The sequence below is a fragment of the Podarcis tiliguerta genome, assembly GCF_965153285.1.
Source record: "Podarcis tiliguerta genome assembly, chromosome: 17".
Classification (NCBI taxonomy): Eukaryota; Metazoa; Chordata; class Lepidosauria; order Squamata; family Lacertidae; genus Podarcis; species Podarcis tiliguerta.
The window spans coordinates 36,281,213-36,303,521 of NC_139550.1; the positions used below are offsets into that span (position 1 = coordinate 36,281,213).

The 22,309-nt window shown below is 48.4% G+C and overlaps 1 protein-coding gene across 1 annotated transcript in view; it reads right to left on the reverse strand.

Moving 5' to 3' along the window:
* Positions 1-5,803, reverse strand: part of FGD1 (FYVE, RhoGEF and PH domain containing 1) — a 44,541-nt gene extending 38,738 nt beyond the window's left edge. Inside the window, exon 1 of the mRNA XM_083419734.1 lies at positions 5,276-5,803. Coding sequence (XP_083275860.1) covers positions 5,276-5,405 — 130 coding nt within the window. The 5' untranslated portion in view covers positions 5,406-5,803. The remainder of the gene's footprint in view (positions 1-5,275) is intronic.
* Between the last annotated feature and the right edge of the window lie 16,506 nt (positions 5,804-22,309).

Genomic DNA, 22,309 nt, shown 5'->3' on the forward strand with positions numbered 1-22,309 from the left:
ACCTTGGCAACAGCGTCGAGCGACAAGACAGCGGTCCCAGCAGTGCCAGTAGAATGTCACAATGACGCAGCATTGGCACAGCGGTTCGTACGCCCCATCCTAAATTATTTTACTTGCTGGCACAGCAAGTCTTGGGATCCGGTTGTTAGCATACGGCCCTCAACGCCCTTCCCCTCCCATCCGAGAGCCCTTTCCCGTCTCAGGCCCAGGCTTCCCCTCCCCGCACAGAGCCTGGCAGCTGTTGCTGACACAGTGAACTACAGGCCCAGAGCTCCCCAGCCCGGCCCCTTTCTAAAGATAGCTCTTCTCACCCAGATGGATGGAAAAAAATGGTGGGGCCGACTCAGTAAGACTGCAAGCAAGGAAAGAGAGAAGGAATCTCTCAGAGGTGCCCTTGGTTTTGGACCAGAGGGGTCTCTGCTGCCCCAGACACGGCCTCAAGACGTTTCCATGCCCACGGCAGAAGAGGACCCTTTCTTACTAGCCATCTCTGAGGCACAGTCCAGCTGGAAGCTGGTTCTCCTGTGCAAGCCCTGCTGAGCCCTGATTCATTTCCGAGAGAACTTCCCACCAGAGTAAGCTCCACAGCTCCAATATGCCTGGTTCCCATTCTGCCACCCTTAAAGGGAAAGGGACCCCTGACCGTTACGTCCAGTTGTGGCCGACTCTGGGGTTGCGGCACTCATCTCGCTTTATTGGCCGAGGGAGCCAGCGTACAGCTTCCGGGTCATGTGGCCAGCATGACTAAGCTGCTTCTGGCGAACCAGAGCAGCGCACGGAAACGCCATTTACCTTCCCGCCGGAGCGGTACCTATTTATCTACTTGCACTTGACATGCTTTCGAACTGCTAGGTTGGCAGGAGCAGGGACCCAGCAATGGGAGCTCACCCCGTCGCAGGGATTCGAACCGCCAACCTTCTGATAGGCAAGTCCTAGGCTCTGTGGTTTAGCCCACAGAAAACCCCTTCATATAGTGGACCCACACTCATTTTACCTCTGCAGCAGCCCTATGATGGGCCCTGTGCTTCACTCTCCCAAATTTGACCCCCATAGTCCCCTAGTTCCAAATCCTAATTTTCTCCATAATCCTCTTTTGGTTATGTCAGGAAGATGCACCATGCAGGCAGTTGGAGAAGGAAGCATGAATCCCTGCCCCATGTTTTGAGACTCAAATAGAACAGGAGACAAAACATGAGTTCCCAGCCTGCAGCTACCAGTAACACAGTCTAGGACCTGCCCATGTCAATTAGGCATTGCTCGAGAAGTGAGGGGACACTTCAAAGAGTGTCCTGTTCCCCCCAACAAGGCTGCAAGGCAAGAATCAAAGTCCATGAATTAATCTGTGGGACAATCCAGTGAGGACTCTCTTGTTTGTTTGTCAAGGTTCTTTTGAGTTTGGTCCATTACTGTAATAAAAGAGAAAGACAGTACGAAATATGACCTTTGTTGCTTGCTAAAAACGAACAGTAAGCTTTGCAGCAAAACCCAACTCACGTATAATCAGAAATAAGTAATTCTGTAAATTCCCAGGCAAGCGTCCATAGGAGTGCAGCCTTGCCCATTTGCTGAAATGGTAAGTGACCTCACACTTCTTTAAATATATCAAAAGGCACGTGGAGGTTTTGCAATAGGCATACTGATTTAAATAAATTGGCATGATAGTTGTTGTCACAAACACAAAATTCTTTATAAAGTCAACAGCCCTGCCTTTAGGTTTGTGCTTCCTTTCCTGGGGTCCTTTCCCATGGCTGCCCCCCACTCATTAATACAGTTGCTCAAATGAGAAAGCACTGACAGATGAAGTGCTGAGTTAAGCTAACCTGAACCTCGGTTTCCTTTGACTCACTGCAACTGTGCTCTTTTCTAGAACCACTGTGCTCCCCTGTCCCAGAGCCAACGAGGCCTGGCTCCCGGTCTCCCTGGACCACATGTGTCTCCTACAGCAGGGGTTAGAGGGGCCGGGCCTTCTTCTCCCCATCCTGAGCAGGGCTCTCTGTCCCCCAGATAGTCCCCCTGCGGCTTTCCCTGGAGCCAGGATGTGGCTTTGCTTTTATGTCAACCCAGCAGCGTTCCTCGAGGCTTTGTAATGAAGGAAGATGGGGGAGGGAGATCAGAACTGTTCCTACGGGCGGAATAAGCAGGCATGAGACAAGGATGGGCAGCACCTGGTCCGAGCGAGCTCAAGTTTCTCCTGCGAGCACAGCACACTGGGGTAAAGAGCACCTAAACATTATGTTTTAACACATCTGATCCCCCAGTCCTAAATCCTGCCACTTCACTTCCAGGCTCCAGTCGCCCAGCCCTCCTCCTCCTCCTCCTCCTCCTCCTCCAACCACAGGATTCCTGTCCCTTCTCAAAACCCCGAGTCAGCTCCGACCTCTCAGGCTGAAGAGAGCTGGGGAAGGGAGCCCAAAGGAGAGAGACTGTATGCACAACTACAGTGGTACCTCAGGTTACATACGCTTCAGGTTACAGACTCTGCTAGCCCAGAAATAGTACCTCGGGTTAAGAACTTTGCTTCAGGATGAGAACAGAAATCGTGCTCCGGCGGCGTGGCGGCAGCAGGAGGCCCCATTAGCTAAAGTGGTACCTCAGGTTAAGAACAGTTTCAGGTTAAGAACGGACCTCCGGAACGAATTAAGTTCTTAACCTGAGGTACCACTGTACTAGGTTCTGCTATTGCCTAAAAGAAGCCAGGATTTCCAAGAGGCTTATTTTCAAGCACAGCATTTTGTTTTCAAGCAGCGCAAGTCAGCCAACTCCTATAGGAAGCAACAAACCAAGGCTTCCTTTGTGGATGAAAATCTGGATTGCAAGATGGAAGCACAACTCTCTCTCTCTCTCTCTCTCTCACACACACACACACAGGCACTGTCTTTAAGAATAGCCGGGTTTCCAGCTGAAGTGTTCGTTCCTGCGTGATGCAGGAGTGTAAAATACAGTGCTAGACAGCCAGGCATAAGAAAAGAAAAACAAAGCAAATCAGAAGTGGCTCACACCTCCCCAGCAAAAAACCTTCACTCCCTTTATTCACACCCCTGCTAAAGCTCTTCATGGCATTGCCACCCAACAATCCAGGCCTGGATCCTGAAGGCAAGCCTTCAATTTTGCCTTTTGCTCAAGGGAGCAGTGGGTGAGTCCAGGGTATTAGAGAAGGGAAGGCTGGGAGCTAGGATTCCTGGGTTCTCTCCCCAGGACAGAGAGGGCAGTATAGCCTAGCAGATAAATCACATTTTAAAAGGGAAGGAGGGAGGAGAAGATGATGATGTACAGGTGCCATTGCAACAACAATGATAAATGCACACAAGTAAACTCCTGTCGCTGGATTAGCTAACAAAGCAAAATAATTGTTTGGGGGGGGGGGGGAGAGGAAACGCTGCTTCCACAAATTGAATGGGTTGTACACATGAAAGGCTTGTGTCTGTATAGTTTCGCTACACTGTGGCAGCACCCAAGGCTGCTGGAGTCCCACTCTGGCCTCAGGCACAAAGCAAAAAAAAAAAGGGGGAAACAACACAAAGCTTACCCAAGTCTGAATCAACAAAGGAAAGGGGTGGGGAAGGGAAGGGCTTGCCCTGCGTCTGGGGTCACAGAAAAGAATCCACTGTTACATTCATTCCCCCACCCACCCCCATTACAGCAAAGGCCAGGAGACCATTATCCAGCCCCCAGGGCAACCTGCTCTAGCTACTAGGAAGCCCCACCTTCCTATTAAAGAGTGATGCCCAAAGCCATTAAGGGAATTGGCAATATAATAACTGGCATTTCTGAAGAGCCAGGCCTAGTACCCAAAGGCTGGTGTGGATGCTGAGGACAGAGACCCAGTTCTTCAGCCTCATTTCAAGGAAGGATCATTCTTCCTATTTTTTGTAATAATCCCCCCTCCCCAATCGCCTTTCTCAGGCCCCAGAATGTTTCTAATAATACCAAACTTGTAAGGGTGACTCAAATGCTTCAGTCTCTTGTGTGAGATTCTTCACAGTGGGAAGGGGGTGGGGGAGAGAAAGAAGAGGAAAGAGACACACATCTCCCCCCCCCCAACCCCCTTGCACATTTCACACTTACATCTTGACAGGATGCAATTTGCAAATCAGACCCAGAGAAAATGACACCAAATCGTGGCTCCAAACTTAATTCCACCTATGAATGTATGAGTTGTCAGGAGATACGTTTGATCTTTTCTGTATTAACCCTGTTAAATTTTCTCTAAGCCTTTGTGCGAGCTTGTGGCAAGGAGTTCCACTGGTGCAGTTCAAGCAGGCCAAGTCCTTTATCTGCCAGATTCAGAGTAGGGCAAGCTGTGTTGCAGAAGAGCTCTAAGAAAACAAGCTGAACAGCTACTCCCAAGAAAGGGGTAGAAAATTGTGTGGTCTAGGATGAGGGGGACACCCCAGAGTCGTTTGCTACTGGACTTAACTGTCAGGGGTCCTTTACCTTATTACATCTTGCAAAGCAAGAAGACTCTGAGAATGATTAGAGAGATGCTTGGGGAGGAATGAGTGTGCAGGCTGCAAAACTAATTCTCTTGCAACCCTCCCCCCTTCCCATTTCTGAACCTCCCCCATTGCAATTTAACTGCATACCTCTTTGTTTCAAAAGCTGCTTTCTTGGTCTTTTATCAGGTTTGGGAATTTGCAAAGGAAAGAAATCAAAATGGCAGGGTTGAAAGAAAATCAGGGCCAACTACAAGAACTGTGGGAGAGAACGAGCGGTGGGGCAGAGGCAGCTCTAGAGAAGAGAGGGCGGCTGCACCATCGCTGTAAGCTCTTCGGGGCAGAGAGCTGCAGAGTTGGCAGCATAATTCCTCTTGTGCTCCAGGACCTCCAGGCACGTTTCGGAGGAGAGTGCAGATGAAAGAAAAGAGACCCGTTGCCCATTCTCATTTTTAACACCTCCAGTGACCCGAAACTGTTGCAAAGTATGGACTTTAAAATATATATATTAATCCACATTTGGTAGAACTCCACGTTTGTGCGCACCACTCCCCGGATTCCCACCAGACACCGCACATCATTTCCTAGAGAGAAAACTGCCATTTCGGCATACTGCTCTAGCCACTGGCCTCCACTCCCCCGAATGCGGAGCCAGATGCTCCTGGCGCAAGCGCTGCTTTGATCTAACCATTGCGCACGACCTCCCTTGCTCAAGGTGCAAACCGAAAGCAGAAATCCGCCTCCGCTCCAGCGTTGACGGCAGAACGAAGGCTCTCCCATTGACCAGCCAAAGACAGAAAACGAGGCGCCCCCCCCCCGCCCCCCAATCCCTTCTCCCTTACCGGCTCGAATCTGGGGAGAGGCAGCTGCTCCCGCCTCGATGTGGTACGAAAACCTCATGGCTTTGAACTGCTGGGAATAAGATCCACTGGGTTCCGGGCAGGGCATCCCCATCACACTGGCCCGCTGCATGATCGCACGGCACCCCCCGCGCCCGCTCCCTCAGTCCCCCCCAAAATCCCTCCGAGGCCGCCCCCCAAACGCCAGGCTGCCGAGAGTCCCCATCAAACGGCCCGATCCCCTTCCAGAAAAAAAAGAGAGTGGATCCGAATGCAGCTCAATCGACCGAATAGATCCACGCTCGAGCAAAGAAAGGGAAGGCGGGTGGGGGAGAGCGAGCGATGGATCCAGCCTGGATTGGCTGCGCGCGTGCGTTCCCCCCGCTCCAAGACAGATCCTTGCAACAAGTCAGCGCAGCTCTTGCAAGAAGCATCGCCTTGGCCAGGAATGTATCAGAAAGCGAGCTGGGAAGCTTTTCCACGTTGGAGCGGCTGCTCCCATTCCCCCTTCGCTTCCTCCTCCTCCTCCTCCTCCCCTCCCTCTCCTCTCCTTTGCTCAGACTCCTTTGCTCGGTGGGTTGGCTCTTTCGTACTGCAGCGCCAGGCGCTGAGAGCAGATTGCTTGCAAGGAGATTTCAAACCCTCCTCTTCAGTCTCTTGGGCTGTGTGTGTGTTTGTGTGTGCGCTTTTTTGTTTTAAAAAATTGGATTGAAGTGGGATTTCGTTAGCAGCCACACACAGACATGGAAGTCGATTGGCTCTCGCTGCCGGGGCTGGAGGATTCTCTCCACTCCCCCCCCCCCCCGCCTCTCTCCAGGATATTGACAAAAAAAAAAAGGCTGAAAAAAGGGGGTTTGGCAATTTATTTCCTCGCACTTGGGAGGGTTCCACTAACAGCTGTTGTTTGAAAAATCAGCTCGTTTTGAAGTCTGCTTTGAGGTTTTTTCCTCTTCCCCCTCCTACACTCCAAGGAGGTTTCCACGGTTTGGGGGGAAGGCTCAAGTCAGCCTTTGATCTTTCTCTGCGTTCAAACGAACTGCACATTTTGGGATCAAGTATCCCCCCCCAAAAAAAATATTGATTCCCCCTCCTCTTCCTGAACCCTGATTTCTTAGCCTTTAAGGTGTCCGTCTAGTTCCAGCGCCACGCTGCCCCCTAAAGACTTGCCCTCCCCCTCTACAATAATCCTTTTAGAAAACATTTGAAGCCAGTTTGTGGTTTCAGAGATCTCTAGATTTCCTGGTCAACCCTGAAACCTTAGAGTTGGTTCCCTCCCTCCTTCTCCCCCTCCCCACATTAAAAATGTGGTTACACATTTTTAATAGCATCACAAAGTTTTCTTTCTAGTAAGGTTCAAACAGACAGCAAACGTTTATTTTCCAAGACATTTCAGCTGCTTCCTTCACCAGAGTCAAGCTTCTTGGAAGTTCTGGCTCTCAAGTTTTCTAAGGAAAATTAACAATTTAGAAGAGTTCCAAGTCCGTTGTAAACTCTGAACTGTCTTCAAGCGGCTCCATCCCACTTTTTAAAACTAATAATAATAAAAATAGCATGATCTGGATTTTTGTGGCTTCACAGCCAAATTCAGTTGCGCTTTTCTTTTTTTAGCTGCTTTTGAAAGCAAACCGGCTTCTCTGGATGGAGGAATAAATATAGGCCAAAAACAAACAAGAGAAAAAGCACCCCCCCCCCAATCTCTGTACCCTTTACAGAACTAAACAGTTGTTAACTCTGCTCCATGTATGGGGGACGGGGAGCCCTCTCAGATAATATGCTTGCAAACCACAGCAGCTGTGGGCAATCTAAGTGATTTAAAGGCACACAGCCCTGCTTTTGCCAAGTCAGGAGGTGCATTGGCAGGGCAAGACGGCGATGCCCATCCCATGCCAATGTGTTGAAAGCAGAGGTGCCCAGTCTGCTTGCTCTGCTTGCTTGTTGCAATCTTTGGAACCAGCCTTTCAGAACTCCTCATCTCCTCTGGGCAGTGAAATATATTTTGCTACCTTGGCAGCCAAATGCCACCTTTCCTGACTATTTTTGTAAAGCGAGAAAGATTCAGGAGCAGATCTGGTGCTGTTTGCTTGCACCTGCCCAGGGCCGAAGGGGGGGGGGACTAGCCAGTTTTTTTGCCCCCAGTGAACCCCCATTGAGGCTCCCAGCCATGGCAGTTGCCCCACCCATCCACCCATATTATTCAAAAGCATTGAAAGTACTCAATTATCTGAGGTTCTGCCCCCCCCCCCATTAGAAGCCTGCTCCCTCGCAATTTCATATTTATGGGGATTTCCTTTAAAAAACTCAACAACTTTGGCTCCCCCCCCCATAAAAATATCCCTGGCTATGCGCATGCATCCCAGCTTGTGTGTGTACCCAAATGGACATGGGTGAGGTGCCAAACTGGGTTTTTGACCCGGGTGGAATAAAGCCTAGTTTTGCTGCTGCACCTGCCCTCCCAGCTATCCCTTGTGTTTCCCTACCCCCACTGCTAAACTGCACTGATCCCTTTGAGCCCTGCCCTCCTTTGAGCTCACTGATGCCCCACCCCACTGGACACTACTGTTAAGAGCAGGGGTTGGCGGTGAGGGGAATCCGTGGCTAGAACAAGGGTTGGGGGACCTCAGGTGCTGGGGCCTGAAGGAGGCTCTGCAGGCCTCTCTTATCTGGCCAGACCCACCCTCCAGGGGCCACACGCCTCCCCCACCTTCCTCCATGCCCTCTCTGAGTACTTTTGCCTGTCTGGAATGTGCCCTTGAACTCTTGACAGTTTCTGGTGGAGGGTGGTGAGGGGTGTAAGAAATCTCCTTTTGTGTGGCTGGAATGTTGCCTCCCGTGCAACGGCCGCCACTCTTGCCTCTGACTCTACCCACTCCTTGCCTCTGTCCGCACCCACCATTGGCAGGAGGTTGCCCATGGGAGAACGTGGCCTCAGGTTGGAAAATCCCTGCACTAGAGAGCAGTGGCATAGCGTGGGGGGTGCAGGGGGGGCTGGCCGCACCGGGCGCAACATCTGGGGGGGGCGCTCGCACTCACAGCTCTCTGCCCCTACCTGGCTCACTCACTCTCTCTCACTGCAGTGCTGGCTGTGCGAATCCGATCCGAGCCGCCGGGGCGCCGCCCACTGTGGAGGGGAGGGTGCCAGGCGTGCGGTGCGGTGCGGAGAGAGAGCGAGGGACTATCTGGGGGAGGGACTGTGCAGCGGGGGGGGGGGCGCAAATTACTTGCCTTGCCCCAGGTTAGGGGGCGCAAATTACTTGCCTTGCCCCGGGTGCTGACAACCCACGCTACGCCACTGCTAGAGAGAGCCTGAACCCCTTTATCCCTCACCCCTTGGAACCCAGCCCTCCAGCCCACTAGCACCTCCATCCAAGACGCAACAGGTTGCTGGGTCATAACGCTTGTTAATGAAGCCCAGCTCCAAATACAAGGCTCGCCAGGACAAGTCACCGGGTCTCAGCCTAAATTACCGCACAGAGTTGTCCTTCTCCTCCTCGTTTTATTTGTATGTTGCCTTTCCTTAGTCAAAACAATGACTCTCAGGCTGCCAATCAGTTTCTGGGCCCAAAAGTCCTGGTTTTGTAGTACAAAACCTTAAACAGCTCAGGACGGTGTGGTGTGGTGGTTAAGAGTGGTGGACTCGTAATCTGGTGAACCAGGTTCGCTTCCCCGCTTCTCCACATGCAACTGCTGGGTGACCTTGGGCCAGTCACACTTCTCTGAAGTCTCTCAGCCCCACTCACCTCACAGAGTGTTTGTTGTGGGGGAGGAAGGGAAAGGAGAATGTTAGCCACTTTGAGACTCCTTAAGGGGAGTGAAAGGCGGGATATCAAATCCAAATGCTTCTTCTTCTTCTTCTTCTTCTTCTTCTTCTTCTTCTTCTTCTTCGGTAAAGGTACAGGGACCCCTGACCATTATGTCCAGTCGTGGCCGACTCTGGGGTTGCGGCGCTCATCTCGCTTTACTGGGTGAGGGAGCCGGCATACAGCTTCCGGGTCATGTGGCCAGCATGACTAAGCCACTTCTGGTGAACTAGAGCAGCACACAGAAACGCCGTTTACCTTCCCGCCAGAGTGGAACCTATTTATCTATTTGCACTTTGACGTGCTTTCGAACTGCTAGGTTGGCAGGAGCAGGGACCGAGCAATGGGAGCTCACCCCGTTGCGGGGATTCGAACCGCTGACCTTCTGATGGGCAAATTCTAGGCTCTGTGGTTTAACCCACAGCGCCACCGGCGTCCCTTCTTCTTCTTCTACCTCTCCCCAAATGAACTCACCTGGACCCCGAGATCATCCTCTGAGGCCCTCCTTCATGTGCCTCTTCCAGGAGAGGTCTGGAGGGTGGCAACGCAAGAAGGGGCCTTTTCTGCAGTGGCTCCCCACTTGTGGAATGCGTTCCCCAGACCAAAGGCCCATCTCATCCAGCGTCCTGTTCTCCCATGGGCCAACCAGATGCTTGTGGGAAACCAGGGAGCAGAACCTGAGCACAAGAGTCTTCTCCCTTCCTGTAGTTTCCAGCAACTTGTACTCAGAAGCACTGCTGCCTCCATCATATGGCTTGACAACCATATGTCAGGAGTGCTCTGATGGTGTTTCCTGCTTGGCAGGGGGTTGGACTCGATGGCCCTTGTGGTCTCTTCCAACTCTATGATTCTATGATTATGGCACAAAGTGCTTGAGAGCCCTCTCCTCCGTGACTGAACCTCCAAGCAGAACAAAGCCTTTATATAAGCAATGCCGAGTTTGACGAGTGGCAAAAACAAGGTATGCTTGGCTGTTGCAAATCCATTTACCCCTGGCCGCCAGCCATGTTCTTCCTGTCCCAAAATCAGAGATGACGGGCCTTAGAATCCCTTCCCAGAGATCTGATTTTCAGCTTGTTCCTCCCCAACTCTCATTCATCGGATCACGCTTCACCCTCAGAAAAATGGACAAAACTCAGATTGCGGCATGCTAGTTTGAAGGGATCTTCAAAGGCAGCTTTTCCTGACGGGTCTGGATTTTTCTTTGCTGGGTCCCTTCTCTGGATCTGGGCTGCTGAATGAAATTCCAGCCGGGAGTGGAATCCTGGCTATTTCCTGTTCTCTCTATACGTACTTATAATCTTCCACGGGTCCTGTGTTTCCTATGGCCTCTATACTTTGACAACAGCACAAGGAAGACTAAGAAAGAAAAAGAACCGCAGCCACCTATTTAGGTATGACAACTGCACATAGGTGAGAAGCAAGTGAGACGCATGACACATTAGAAATCAGCCTGAGAGCCATAGATCAAAATTTCCATATGGCCTCAGATAACCCCACAACCTATATTTCTATTTTCTCCCTGCATTCCAAATAGTGCGCCTTCCAGCTGTAAATATTTAATAGCTACTTTTGCATTATGTATACAGATTACTGATGCAGACTAAATTTGGTTGCAATCCTGCACATTATGTGTGTGTGTAAATATATGTAAAAATAACTGTTGTTTTAATAGGCTGGCCACAATCCAGATCTAATTGTGTGTAGTTCAATTACACACACATGGACACACAGCCAAGTAGTTCAACAGGGCGCATAGGGACACCAAAATGCGAAGGCACATCATGATGCGCATCTGCCTAGGGTGTGCATTCACAAGCACCTGTTTGACATTCTAATTGTCCTTGTTGGATCAGGACATCTGCGTCTAAAACTAAGGCTTACCAACCATTGGTACATATTTCAAATGACATAACATCTAATTTACTAGGAAACTAATCCTTACACCCTTGCTAGTATGTACAGAATCACACTCTCAGTTTTGGACTGTAGGGACAAATTTATGCCTTAAATTTATGTGCCTTGCAGGTACTTTTCAAAAATTATTTGGCATTGTATAATCTCCAGACTCCATGCATTTTGAAGTTGCTCACTGGCCTGCGCACTCAGGATTCCCTTGTTCACTGAATATCAATGAAGTTATATTTCATTCAGTCAAGAAAAACCCTCAACCGTCTGGGCTGAGAATATCGCAAAGGTCACCGGCTTCTATTTCAGCTGGCCTGAGACCTTCGTCTCTCTTCTGAGGTCTGGACTGGAGTTTCCTCAATATCTGTTGAGTGGGGTCCTAAGACAAGGACTCACGACCTGGAACCACTCCCAAAGTTCATCCGCTGGATCCTGTTGCTGCTCATTTTTAGGCAGGAAATGAAGATCATTTTATTTCACTGAGTTTTTGTCTTAGCTGATTTTTTTTTATGCTTTCTGCTGCTTTTCCTGACCTTTTAAGACTGTTTTGGTTGGCAGAACTGCAGTTGTGATGTTTCTGAACCCTGTCCATGGTTTTTATTTTTAACTGTAAGCTGTCTCTCATATTTTACAGAAAGGTGGGAGGTAAATTTGCCCCCACCTGCCTGCTAAGCGCACACCCTCGTCAAATAAAAGCAGCCACTCCATTCAGGATATAAACGACGGCAACACACACGGCACCTTCTGCTTCACCACCATCCAAAAACACACGTTGTATTAAGTCCTGGATACACACAGTGAAATATTTCCTCCATGCCATTTAGATGATACAAATTCATACCCTGTGAAAGCACAGTCTTCCACAGACACTTACTTACTTACTTACTTACTTACTGGATTCAAATAGTTTATTTTTAAATTTAAAAATTAAATGTGCAAAGAAACCCCCCAAAGTGACATGAAAAATAATAACAACATATACAATATAATCCTATTATTTCATAAAAAGCGACTGTAGTAATGGCAAGTATCAGCCCCTGGGAAGTCCTGTGCCCTTTTAAAATGTGTTTTTTTTTGGGGGGGTATTGAGTTGTTGCTTTTATTTTGATTGTATATTTTGTGGTTTTATATTTTGATTTCGTTCTGTGAACTGCCCTGACATCTCCGGGTATAGGGCGGTATATAAATTCATTAAATAATAAAATAAAATAAAATAAAAATGTATTCAGGTTGTATGTCTTTAGCACACCTGTCTATGACTTGGGCTCTGTAGAAAATTTCCCTATCACCATATTTCTTCAACAAAAGGGATGGGGAACCTGTAGCCTTCAAGATGGACTACAGGTCCCATCATCCCCAGTCATCATGGCCCATGTTCAGGGATGATGGGGGAGCATCTAGCAGCATGGTTTCCCATCTTGATGGCATCTGGGTTACTGTCCTGCTAAGTGTGTGGAAATGGCCTCTGGCCCCGCTGTAGCTAGAACCACCTCAAAATGTCACTGCCCATGGCAAGAGTAAAAATGGCACCCCCTTCCATTAATGGGGGTCAGAGCCAGACATTTTTCTGCTTGAAGTGATGGGCAAGATTACCATCTCTGCTCCCTGCTAAATGGATGGGGAACTGAATATTTTTTCAACCCAAGGCAGGTCAGGAGGATGCCACCACCCCTGAGTACAGCGAAGCACATGGCAGGCCACAGCTCTGTCCTCCATCATCTTGGCATTGCTCCCACTGTGGCATCTGCTGCCTGAGGCAGTCGCCTCGCACTACCTCATGTTAGGACCGGTTCTGTGTGGGAAACAATCTACCAGGAAGATCTCTTGCACAAGTCCAATTGAACTATTGGTGTTCTTGCACTGCTCCTGTTCATTAAAAAAAGAAAATCCTAGTGGAAGATCTTCCTAGTGGTTTGGGCCCAACCGTTTACATCTCTCTCCCCATCTTTCTGCCCTTAGTGGCACACAAAATTTACCATTCTCTTGACTCAAGACAGGGCCCCGGCCACAAACTCCCAGATAATTGATAATGTAGACCGTCATAGTTGCTCTATTTTTGGATACAGAATCTGACAGGGGCAATGCAGACACACCACTAATAAACAGGTGGGGCAGAATGTCTAGGTCTGGGTACTACATCACCCTCAGTTACCTACAAGGGCTCCCTACTCCTCTCCAAAAAAAAAAATGGTTGGATTGGGATATTTGGTTGTGTTTCCTGTGTTTTTGCTTGTTTGTGGAAAGTTCTGAGCATCACCAGTTTTCCTTCTGTGAAATGGGTGTTTTGTGGTGCCCATGACAGTTCATCAGACATCCAAATGTGCTCCAGGGCCCAAAAAGGTTGGGGTTGCCTTGCCTACTTATTCCAGGGGTTCTCTCCTATGCCTGAACTGACTGGTGCTGACTGGCTCTGCAAAAGAACAGCTCTGCTAGACAGCTGCTAAAAATAAAATAAACATAGCCTGGATCAGAACCAGGCCAAGACACAGCACTTAAAAACAACCCCAAACCATAGGCATGCTGGCATGAAGGGGGCGGGACAGAAGACAGCCAGCTGGCAACCTGAGCTGGTGCTTCTACATGTACTGTCAAACACAAGGAGCAACCAGAGAATCGTTTCTTAGCAGCCAATATCCTCACTTCTGTTCCAGTTTAGCTTTCTTTGGTGGTGGGTTCTGAACCTGGGACTGGTGGGAATTCAGTCTAGGCCAGGGGTTGGTAAGGTTTACCTCGCCTGGGCCAGTTCACTCCAGTGGAGAGCCCTCTGTGGGCCGGATCGTGCGCGCACCCGCAATTTCCGGCACCTGCATCTGTGCAGATGCGTTTTCCGGCGCCTGTGCATGCGCAGACCTGATTTCCGGCGCCATGGAAGCGCACAGGGACTCACCAAGTGGGTGGCTCGGTTCGGGGGCAGCTCGTGGGCCGGTTAAATGACCCCCGTGGGCGGCTTGTGGCCCATGGGCCTTAGGTTGCCGACCCCTGATCTAGGCACATCACCAGGCCAATGGAGCACATTACTGGGAAATCAAGTGGAGCAGTGCTCCTTGGTTGAATAAAAGCTTCTAGGCTTCAAGCAATGGGGAGATGGCTGTGCACCTCCAGTCTCATCTATTCCTCCATGGGACTAGAATTCATTTAGCCCAAAAATGGAAACAACAAAAAGTACCAACGAAAAATGAGTGGCAGATGAAGATGATGGACTTTGCAGAATTGTCAAAGCTGACAGGAAAAATCTGAAAGCAGCATGATCAAGTATTCCAAAAGGACTGGAGTAAATTTATACGATATTTGAAAGATTATTGTAAGCAATTAACATCACTAGTAGGGTTGCCTGGAGACTTGTAATGAGAAGTTTTCTACCTTTCTGTTTTTATTTAAAGTTTGAACTGTTTTGTAACGTGTGTAATTAGAATTGGAAAACATACAAAATGCAGTGATATAAAGGTTAATTTTGAAAGCCATGAGGCGGGAGGGATGGAAGTCGATAGGCTCTAAAGAGCCAAAGTGCTCAAGTGGATAATGATGATATGGATGTATAATATTAAATGGAAAAGAAATAAAAATTGTTAAGCATTGCTCTCCCTCTGGTCCTTGCAGGGCACCTGTCCCTCTGCTGCCAGTTTGTTCATGCCCTCTGCAAGACGGGGGACTGAACTGCCCTGGTAGTGAGGTAGCTGAGCTGGGGGTGTGGAATGACATCTGGCAACCCATGAGCCCCTTTGGTTTCAGATAGTACATGGTAGATGAGTCTAAAAAGCCTGGGGCACAATTTTTCACAGACCTCTGGCAGCTCATTTACCAGAAGTCATGTATTTAGCGTTATCTCTGGAAAGATTATGGATTATGGATTATGCCGAAATGGCAAAGATGACGGGTGTGATAAGAAGCCAAGAGGGGCGAAATTATTAAAGAATGGGGAAGATTTGCAGAATATCTGGAAAGTTCTGGCATGCAAATAAGTTCATTAGTAGGATTAATTTAAATCAAGCAGTTAAAAAATATTACTAAGATAAATGGAAGAAAAACTTAAAAATGGAGTAAAGTGAAATGTTAAAAATCTAAAGTAGAAAATGAACCACAAAAAGGGGGGGGGGAGTCCAAATATGTAATTGCATTCAAAATATGTAAGGTGTGTATTTGTAATCTTGTGAAAACTGAAAAATAAAGTTTACATTTTTTATAAAAGCGCTCTGGAAGTGTAAACTTGATTCTGACCAAACAAAGCCTCCCGATGTGTATTTTGCTCTAACTCCATTTCTATACAAAACTCTGTTTGAAAATGTGATAGCGCAGAGGTGGGGGAAACAGAGATTACCAGCTAACTTGGTATCTCTTAAACCTGCTGAAATTTATATGCAAATTCTGTTAATTATGCTGTTGCAGCATGTTAGCCTCCATCGCTTATGTGCTCTGTCTTCCAGTGCTGAGCAAATGCCTCTCTCTCTCTCTCTCTCTCTCTCTCTCACACACACACACACACACAGATTCCCTTTACACACATCAGTTAGCTGTCTGCATCTGAGTGCAAGCAAACAGATTTCCATTTTTCTCCCCCCCCCGCCCTTTTCCAAAAAAAAAAAAAAAGCTGTTTCCATCTCAGAGAAGATGGTGGCGTCTTGGCTTTGGATTGCAGTTCCTGTGTACTGGGAATGATAATCCCACAAAGCCAGCAATCCAACGGTTAAGGCTAAGCGAGAGCTCCCAGTTGGCTCCCCTGGGCATTCTTGGCAGGAGCTACGGAGATCATGCAAAAGGCTTTGGCTCCAGCTGCCAGGCTTGTGGCCTGTCCGAGTTCAATAGCCACTTGTATAACTAGCCCCTTGCATCCCTGTTTATGGGGTTTTGTCCCCAAGCCAGGAACACTGCATGTACACACTGCAGAGCTGTGCATCTGTGCAGAAGGCATCTGACAGTCTGTAAAGGCAGCCTGTCAAATGGTTAGAGCGCTGTGTGCATTGGAAGGGGGCAAAAGGGACGGAATTATATTTTCTTGGTTTCCTGTCCTTGGCTTTTCTGAGAAGAATTTCAAATGATGCCTGGAAGATCAATTCCCCCACCCCAATCTTTTCAGTGGCAAAGGTGCAAGGCTTCTGCAGGGACCCAGCAGGCAAGATGGCCAAGGGCCCTTTGGTTGCTTTCTAGAGTAGACCACACACTTGTATTCTGTCCACGGGGCTCAAGGCAACAGACATCATGTCTCCCCTTTCTGTCCTCAGCTAGGTTCAGATGAGAGAGGTTGACTGGCTGAAGGTCGCCCAATGGGGCTTCATGGCTGAGTAGGGATCTGAACCTGGATCTGTCTGGTCCTAGCCCAGCACTCTAACCATTAACTGCAATGGCTCTTAATTGATCCAGGACTTGTTGTTGTTCAGTTCTTTAGTCGTGTCCGCCTCTTCGTGACCCCCTGGACCAGAGCACGCCAGGCACTCCTGTCTTCCACTGGCTCCCGCAGTTTGGTCAGACTCATGCTGGTAGCTTCAAGAACACTGTTCAACCACCTCGCCCTCTGTCGTCCCCTTCTCCTTGTACCCTCCATCTTTCCCAACATCAGGGTCTTTTTAAGGGAGTCTTCTCTTCTCATGAGGTGGCCAAAGACTTGGAGCCTCAGCTTCAGGATCTGTCCTTCCAGTGAGCACTCAGGGCTGATTTCCTTAAGAATGGAGAGGTTTGATCTTCTTGCAGTCCATGGGACTCTCAAGAGTCTCCTCCAGCACCAGAATTCAAAAGCATCCATTCTTCAGCGATCAGCTTTCTTTATGGTCCAGCTCTCACTTCCATACATCACTACTGGGAAAACCATAGCTTTAACTATACGGACCTTTGTTGGCAAGGTGATGTCTCTGCTTTTTAAGATGCTGTCTAGGTTTGTCATTTGTAATCCAGGGCTAGTATGTGTCTACTGCCCTCTGCTGATGGGGATAGGGAGGGGTGGATGGGGCTTCAAAGTTATTCTTCTGGACGTATTTCAGACCCCAAGGTATCCACACGCAGGCCACACGCACTTTACTAATGTAAGGACTTATAAACATACTCCTTTTGACTGGGAAGGTAACTCTATAATGGAACACTTATTTTCATGCTTGTAACTGTCATGCACATGGTACATAAAAACAATTTTAAATCAACGAAATCAAAGCTGCCTCACCGAATTCTTGGAATGGCTATGTTCTGAAGGGACCCATTTTGGTCTAGGAGGCTGTGACATGCTGGAATAACATGGGACGGCAGCCATTTAAACGATCCACATCTGGCAACTCTCTTTGTAACCCAGAGCAAAGAAAGCTGTTATGTACTAATTTTGTGGCATTGCAAAGACCCCTTTATTCTCCTCTGGGTTATTCCCAACTATAAGCCTACACATAAATGCACTTTTGGCAGTTAATCTGAGCCGTTCAGTCAGCAGTCTGATTATTCTTCTGCGTTCTATTTTTTCCTCAAATTATTCTGAGTCATATCCTTACATAGACAATTTGGATTCCAAGTGGTACAACACAAGGCACTCAGTCCCAAACAGCGAAGAAGATTACATCTCTGGGTTTTGAAACCAGATTGAATGGAGGCTAGGTTCTGCTCCTGTTGTGATTTTAATGCATTGTTGCAAGCAAAAATACGCAGTACACTGCCAAGTAAGCTCAAATCCTCCAGATTTAAAAGTGGAACAAGGCCACTTTGCACTCCACATGCAAACCAGGGCCAGCTCTACCATTAGGCAGAGTGAGGTGATTGCCTCAGGCAGCTGCTGTGAGATATAATGAGAGGGCAACAAATCATTATTAGAATTTTTGAGTGGCAAGGAGAGGAAGAGGTGCTTCTGGAATTTTCTGCCACATGTGCTAAAATGACTTGGCTGGCCTTGGATATTATGCCTCTTGACTGTTGTACCTCAGGCAGCAAAATGCCTTGGGCTGGCCCTGGTTGGGACTTTGCTGTAGGCCCTTGTGCAAAATATATTTTGGGGGAGCAATTTCCCAATTTAGTCTTACTATACACCTTCTGTTGCAGATGAAATATCCCCAAGAGAAGACAGTTAATTAAATAGGATCTATAAAGGTGATAGGACGCGGGTGGCGCTGTGGGTTAAACCACAGAGCCTAGGACTTGCTGATCAGAAGGTCGGCGCTTCGAATCCACACGACGGGGTGAGCTCCCGTTGCTCGGTCCCTGCTCCTGCCAACCTAGCAGTTCGAAAGCATGTCAAAGTGCAAGTAGATAAAAAGGTACCGCTCCGGTGGGAAGGTAAACGGCATTTTCGTGTGCTGCTCTGGTTCGCCAGAAGCGGCTTAGTCATGCTGGCCACATGACCCGGAAGCTGTACGCCGGATCCCTTGGCCAATAAAGCGACATGAGCACCGCGACCCCAGAGTCGACCACGACTGGACCTAATGGTCAAGGCTACCTTTACATTTACCTTTACCTTTATAAAGGTGATATTCAATTTCCTGTCTCCAGCCTTAAGTTATCCATCCCTCTCTCTGCCTCCTTCCTGATCAGGACAGGCAAGATGCCATACGCTCTCCTCTCAGGTGATTGGTGAGAGGGGTGGGATCTGTCAAGCAGGCCTCCTGCATTAACTCAGCCTGCCCAGGAGCCCCACACCCACAGAAGACCATCATTCCTCTTAACCCCAGTACCTCAGAACTGGACTATAGCATCTGACTTTGGGATTGGCCTAGTGTGAGGTAAAAAATGGTGGGTCCTTCAGTCCTCTGGGCCCTGGCATTTGTTCAACATGGGATGACCTCTGTCCTTAGCTGGAACTGCTTGCTGGCAATTCGGGGCTGGGAACTCCTAAGCAGGGCTGCCAGACTCCCATGGCTACATTCACACTGTCACTTTAAAGAACTCTTTGTGAGAGACTTGACTTCACTGAACCTGGATGAGCCATCTCAAAGGGCTTGAGCCCATGCTTTTAAAAGCTGCAAGGCAAGCAGACATTCACCAGGTACTGTTTTTGCCCATCATCGCTAACCCTGCATGCTCAAAAAGCTTTGCCTGCTGACTATCTGCTTGCCATAACAACGTAAGAGTCGTGCTGGATCAGGACCAGAGGTCAACATTCCCCACAGTAGCCAGACGGGTGCCTATGAGAAAGATGGTGCTCTTCAGAGACATGGTGTCACCAGTCCTGGAGGCAGAACAAAGCCATCGCGGATAGTTTAAAAAGCATCTAAGTTGGTAGCCATCACTGCGTATTTCTGTCTATTTCTAGCCTGTCTTCAGAGTGTCTGTCACATCTTGTTGCAATAAATGCCTCATTTTAACTACACACTGTGTGAAGTGTTTGTCTTCCTCTTGGCTCTCCTCAATCAGCAATCAGTTTCATTAGACAGCTTCTACTATTATGAAGGGGGGGGGATCTCTCCACTTTCTCTTCACCATCCACGTGTAAATTTAATATTCCCCTATCATGTCTCACCTTGCTAAGCTAAAAAGCTCAATGTAAACTTTCCTCCGAGGAGAACTGCTCCTGCCCCAGTCGTTTTGACTGCCCCTTTCAGCACTTTTCTGGGCTCCGCAATATCCTTTTTGAGGTCCAGTGACCAGAACTCTACACGGTATTCCTACTGCAGTTGCACTGAAGCTCAACATCAAACAAACGAAGATCATGGCCACTGGTCCCATCATCTCCTGGCAAACAGAAGGGGAAGAAATGGAGGTAGTGAGAGATTTTACTTTCTTGGGCTCCACGATCACTGCAAATGGTGACAGCAGTCACAAAATTAAAAGACACCTGCTTCTTGGGAGAAAAGCAATGACAAACCTAGACAGCTGCTTAAAAAGCAGAAACATCAGCTTGCCAACAAAGGTCCATATAGTTAAAGCTATGGTTTCCCCAGTAGTGATGTATGGAAGTGAGAGCTGGACCACAAAGAAGGCTGATCTCTGAAGAATTGATGCTTTTGAATTATGGTGCTGGAGGAGACTCTTGAGAGTCCCATGGACTGCAAGAAGATCAAACCTCTCCATTCTGAAGGAAATCAGCCCTGAGTGCTCACTGGAAGGACAGATCGTGAAGCTGAGGCTCCAAGACTTTGGCCACCTCATGAGAAGAGAAGACTCCCTGGAAAAGACCCTGATGTTGGGAAAGATGGAGGGTACAAGGAGAAGGGGACGACAGAGGACGAGATGGTTGGACAGTGTTCTCGAAGCTACCAATATGAGTCTGACCAAACTGCGGGAGGCAGTGGAAGACAGGAGTGCCTGGCGTGCTCTGGTCCATGGGGTCACGAAGAGTCGGACATGACTAAACAACTAAACAACAACAACAGCACAATACGTATGCTTTAGAAGCTTGATATACTGCTGATGGGGGCAGGAGAAGAGAAGGGGAAAGCAACTCTTCAGTCACCAGTCTTGTCTAGGACTCATCCAGAAAGTATAGCCAGAGACATTTTGGCAAATTTTTAAAATGTTACCCCAGAAAAAGAGGATGTGTCCTGGAAAAAGAGGACACACGGCAACCGGGGGGGGGGGGGGGAGAGAACTGAGTTACCTGCGACACAATTGGTCAGTTAATTTTTTGTTATTATTTACTTGATTGGGGGGCAGTTCCCCCTGAACCCCCGGCCACACCACCTGCAACCAGGGGCGGAGGAAGGGGGTGCGGTAGGTGTGGGGCCGCCCTGGGTGTCCCCACTGAGGGGGGTGACAAAATGGCGGGCGGCACTCCCCACGGGGCCTGCAGTGGGCCCAAGGCTCTGCGCTGCCCAAATCGTCCGCCCACTGCCTCCCCCCCAGCTGAAGGGCGACTGAGTGGGAGGAGGCAGGCAGACTCTGGAGGCCCCACGGTGAGCCCTTCCCCTATGGACACCTCGCCCCTCCCTTGCCCTGCCCCTGTGGGCAGCTTGCACCCCAGGCGCCCGAGTGGCTTCCTCCGCTGCTGACTCTCCCTGGGAATAATACTGTCTTTAGCCCTCTCACTGGTCAGAGCTGAAGTTGTTATTTACAACTTTAAAAAGAGATACAACAAATTTTCATTTCCATAGTAGATTTTAAATGTTGCTTGTAGATAGATAGATAGATAGATAGATAGAGGTAGATAGCTTTAACAATTTCTTAGCATTTTCTTAAAGCATTTTCTTAAAGCGATAGGCTATCCATTTTGGGGGCCCTGGGGCCCCTCCCCCAAGGAGAACCTCCAAAAAAGGACACTGTGGAGGAGAGTTTCCTGGCTGTCGCTCAAAGAAGAATTCAAACTCAGGCTGCAGTGTCTACCAAAATCTTTAATGTTCAGATCAGTGCGTTACTTGGGCAAAATGTCATTAAAAGGTACAGTACGTTCTACACATAGCCAAGCAAACAAAGACATGGATCCAGGAATGACACATACCCTGGCTTAGGAGCCAACTTCTCTTAAGCCCCCAAAAAATATTTAAGGGGGCTGGGAGCCCCCCCCAAGTTGATGGCCATTGCCATTTAATTGTGTGTGCCGTGTCATGTGACTACGTAGGGCAGGGCTTACCGCCCCCCACCCCCCATATATTATTCAAGTTGGCCCCCCAGCAACCCTGTTATTAGAGAGTGGGGCCGGCACTAATTTCTCACCCAGGCGCAGTGATCCCATGTTGAAAACAAACCCATTTGTATCCACTGTATTAATGCGCCAAGGGACTATTTTATGTGTCCTTATGACTGACAGGTGGTGGAAGGAGCGAGCCAGAGTCTAGTGAGTGAGACTGTCCCTGGCTATAATACTGGGTTTAACCCTCTCACTGGTCAGAGCTGAAGTTGTGATTTACAACTTTAAAAAGGGATACAACAAATGTTCACTTGTGAGCTCCATAGTTGGCAATTTTAAATGTTGTTTGTAGATGATAGATAGATAGATAGATAGATAGATAGATAGCTCATAAAAAACACCAACATGAAGATTATAAAGAGAATCAAGAAAAGCAGATACACCTGATGACTAGAAAGGCCAAGGGAAAACTAAGACACATGAAGGAACACAAGGGGCAAAATCAAGTTTATTTCCCTTTCGAGCAACAAGTCTTTGGATGTACAAAGGAGCAGAGGAAAGGGTAGGTGGATCTGAAGTCTGCTTCAAGCAGAGTGAAGAATAATTGCAGAAAATAGAAGGCTTTTCTTTTAAAAGGCAACTGGAGAAGCCATTTCATAAAAAGAAGGCTGATGTTTCTGTTGCCCAAGTGATTATTATCATTACTGTTGTTACTATTTATTGAATTTCTATACCGCCCTATACCCGAAGGTCTAAGCGCGGCTCACATAAAATATCAACTACACCAAATCAAAGCCAAAAGAATGACCCAAGAACGGGTTCCCAGAGCAGAGACAGGAGGAGTCAGGCTATCCCTGTCCAGAGAGGGGCGCA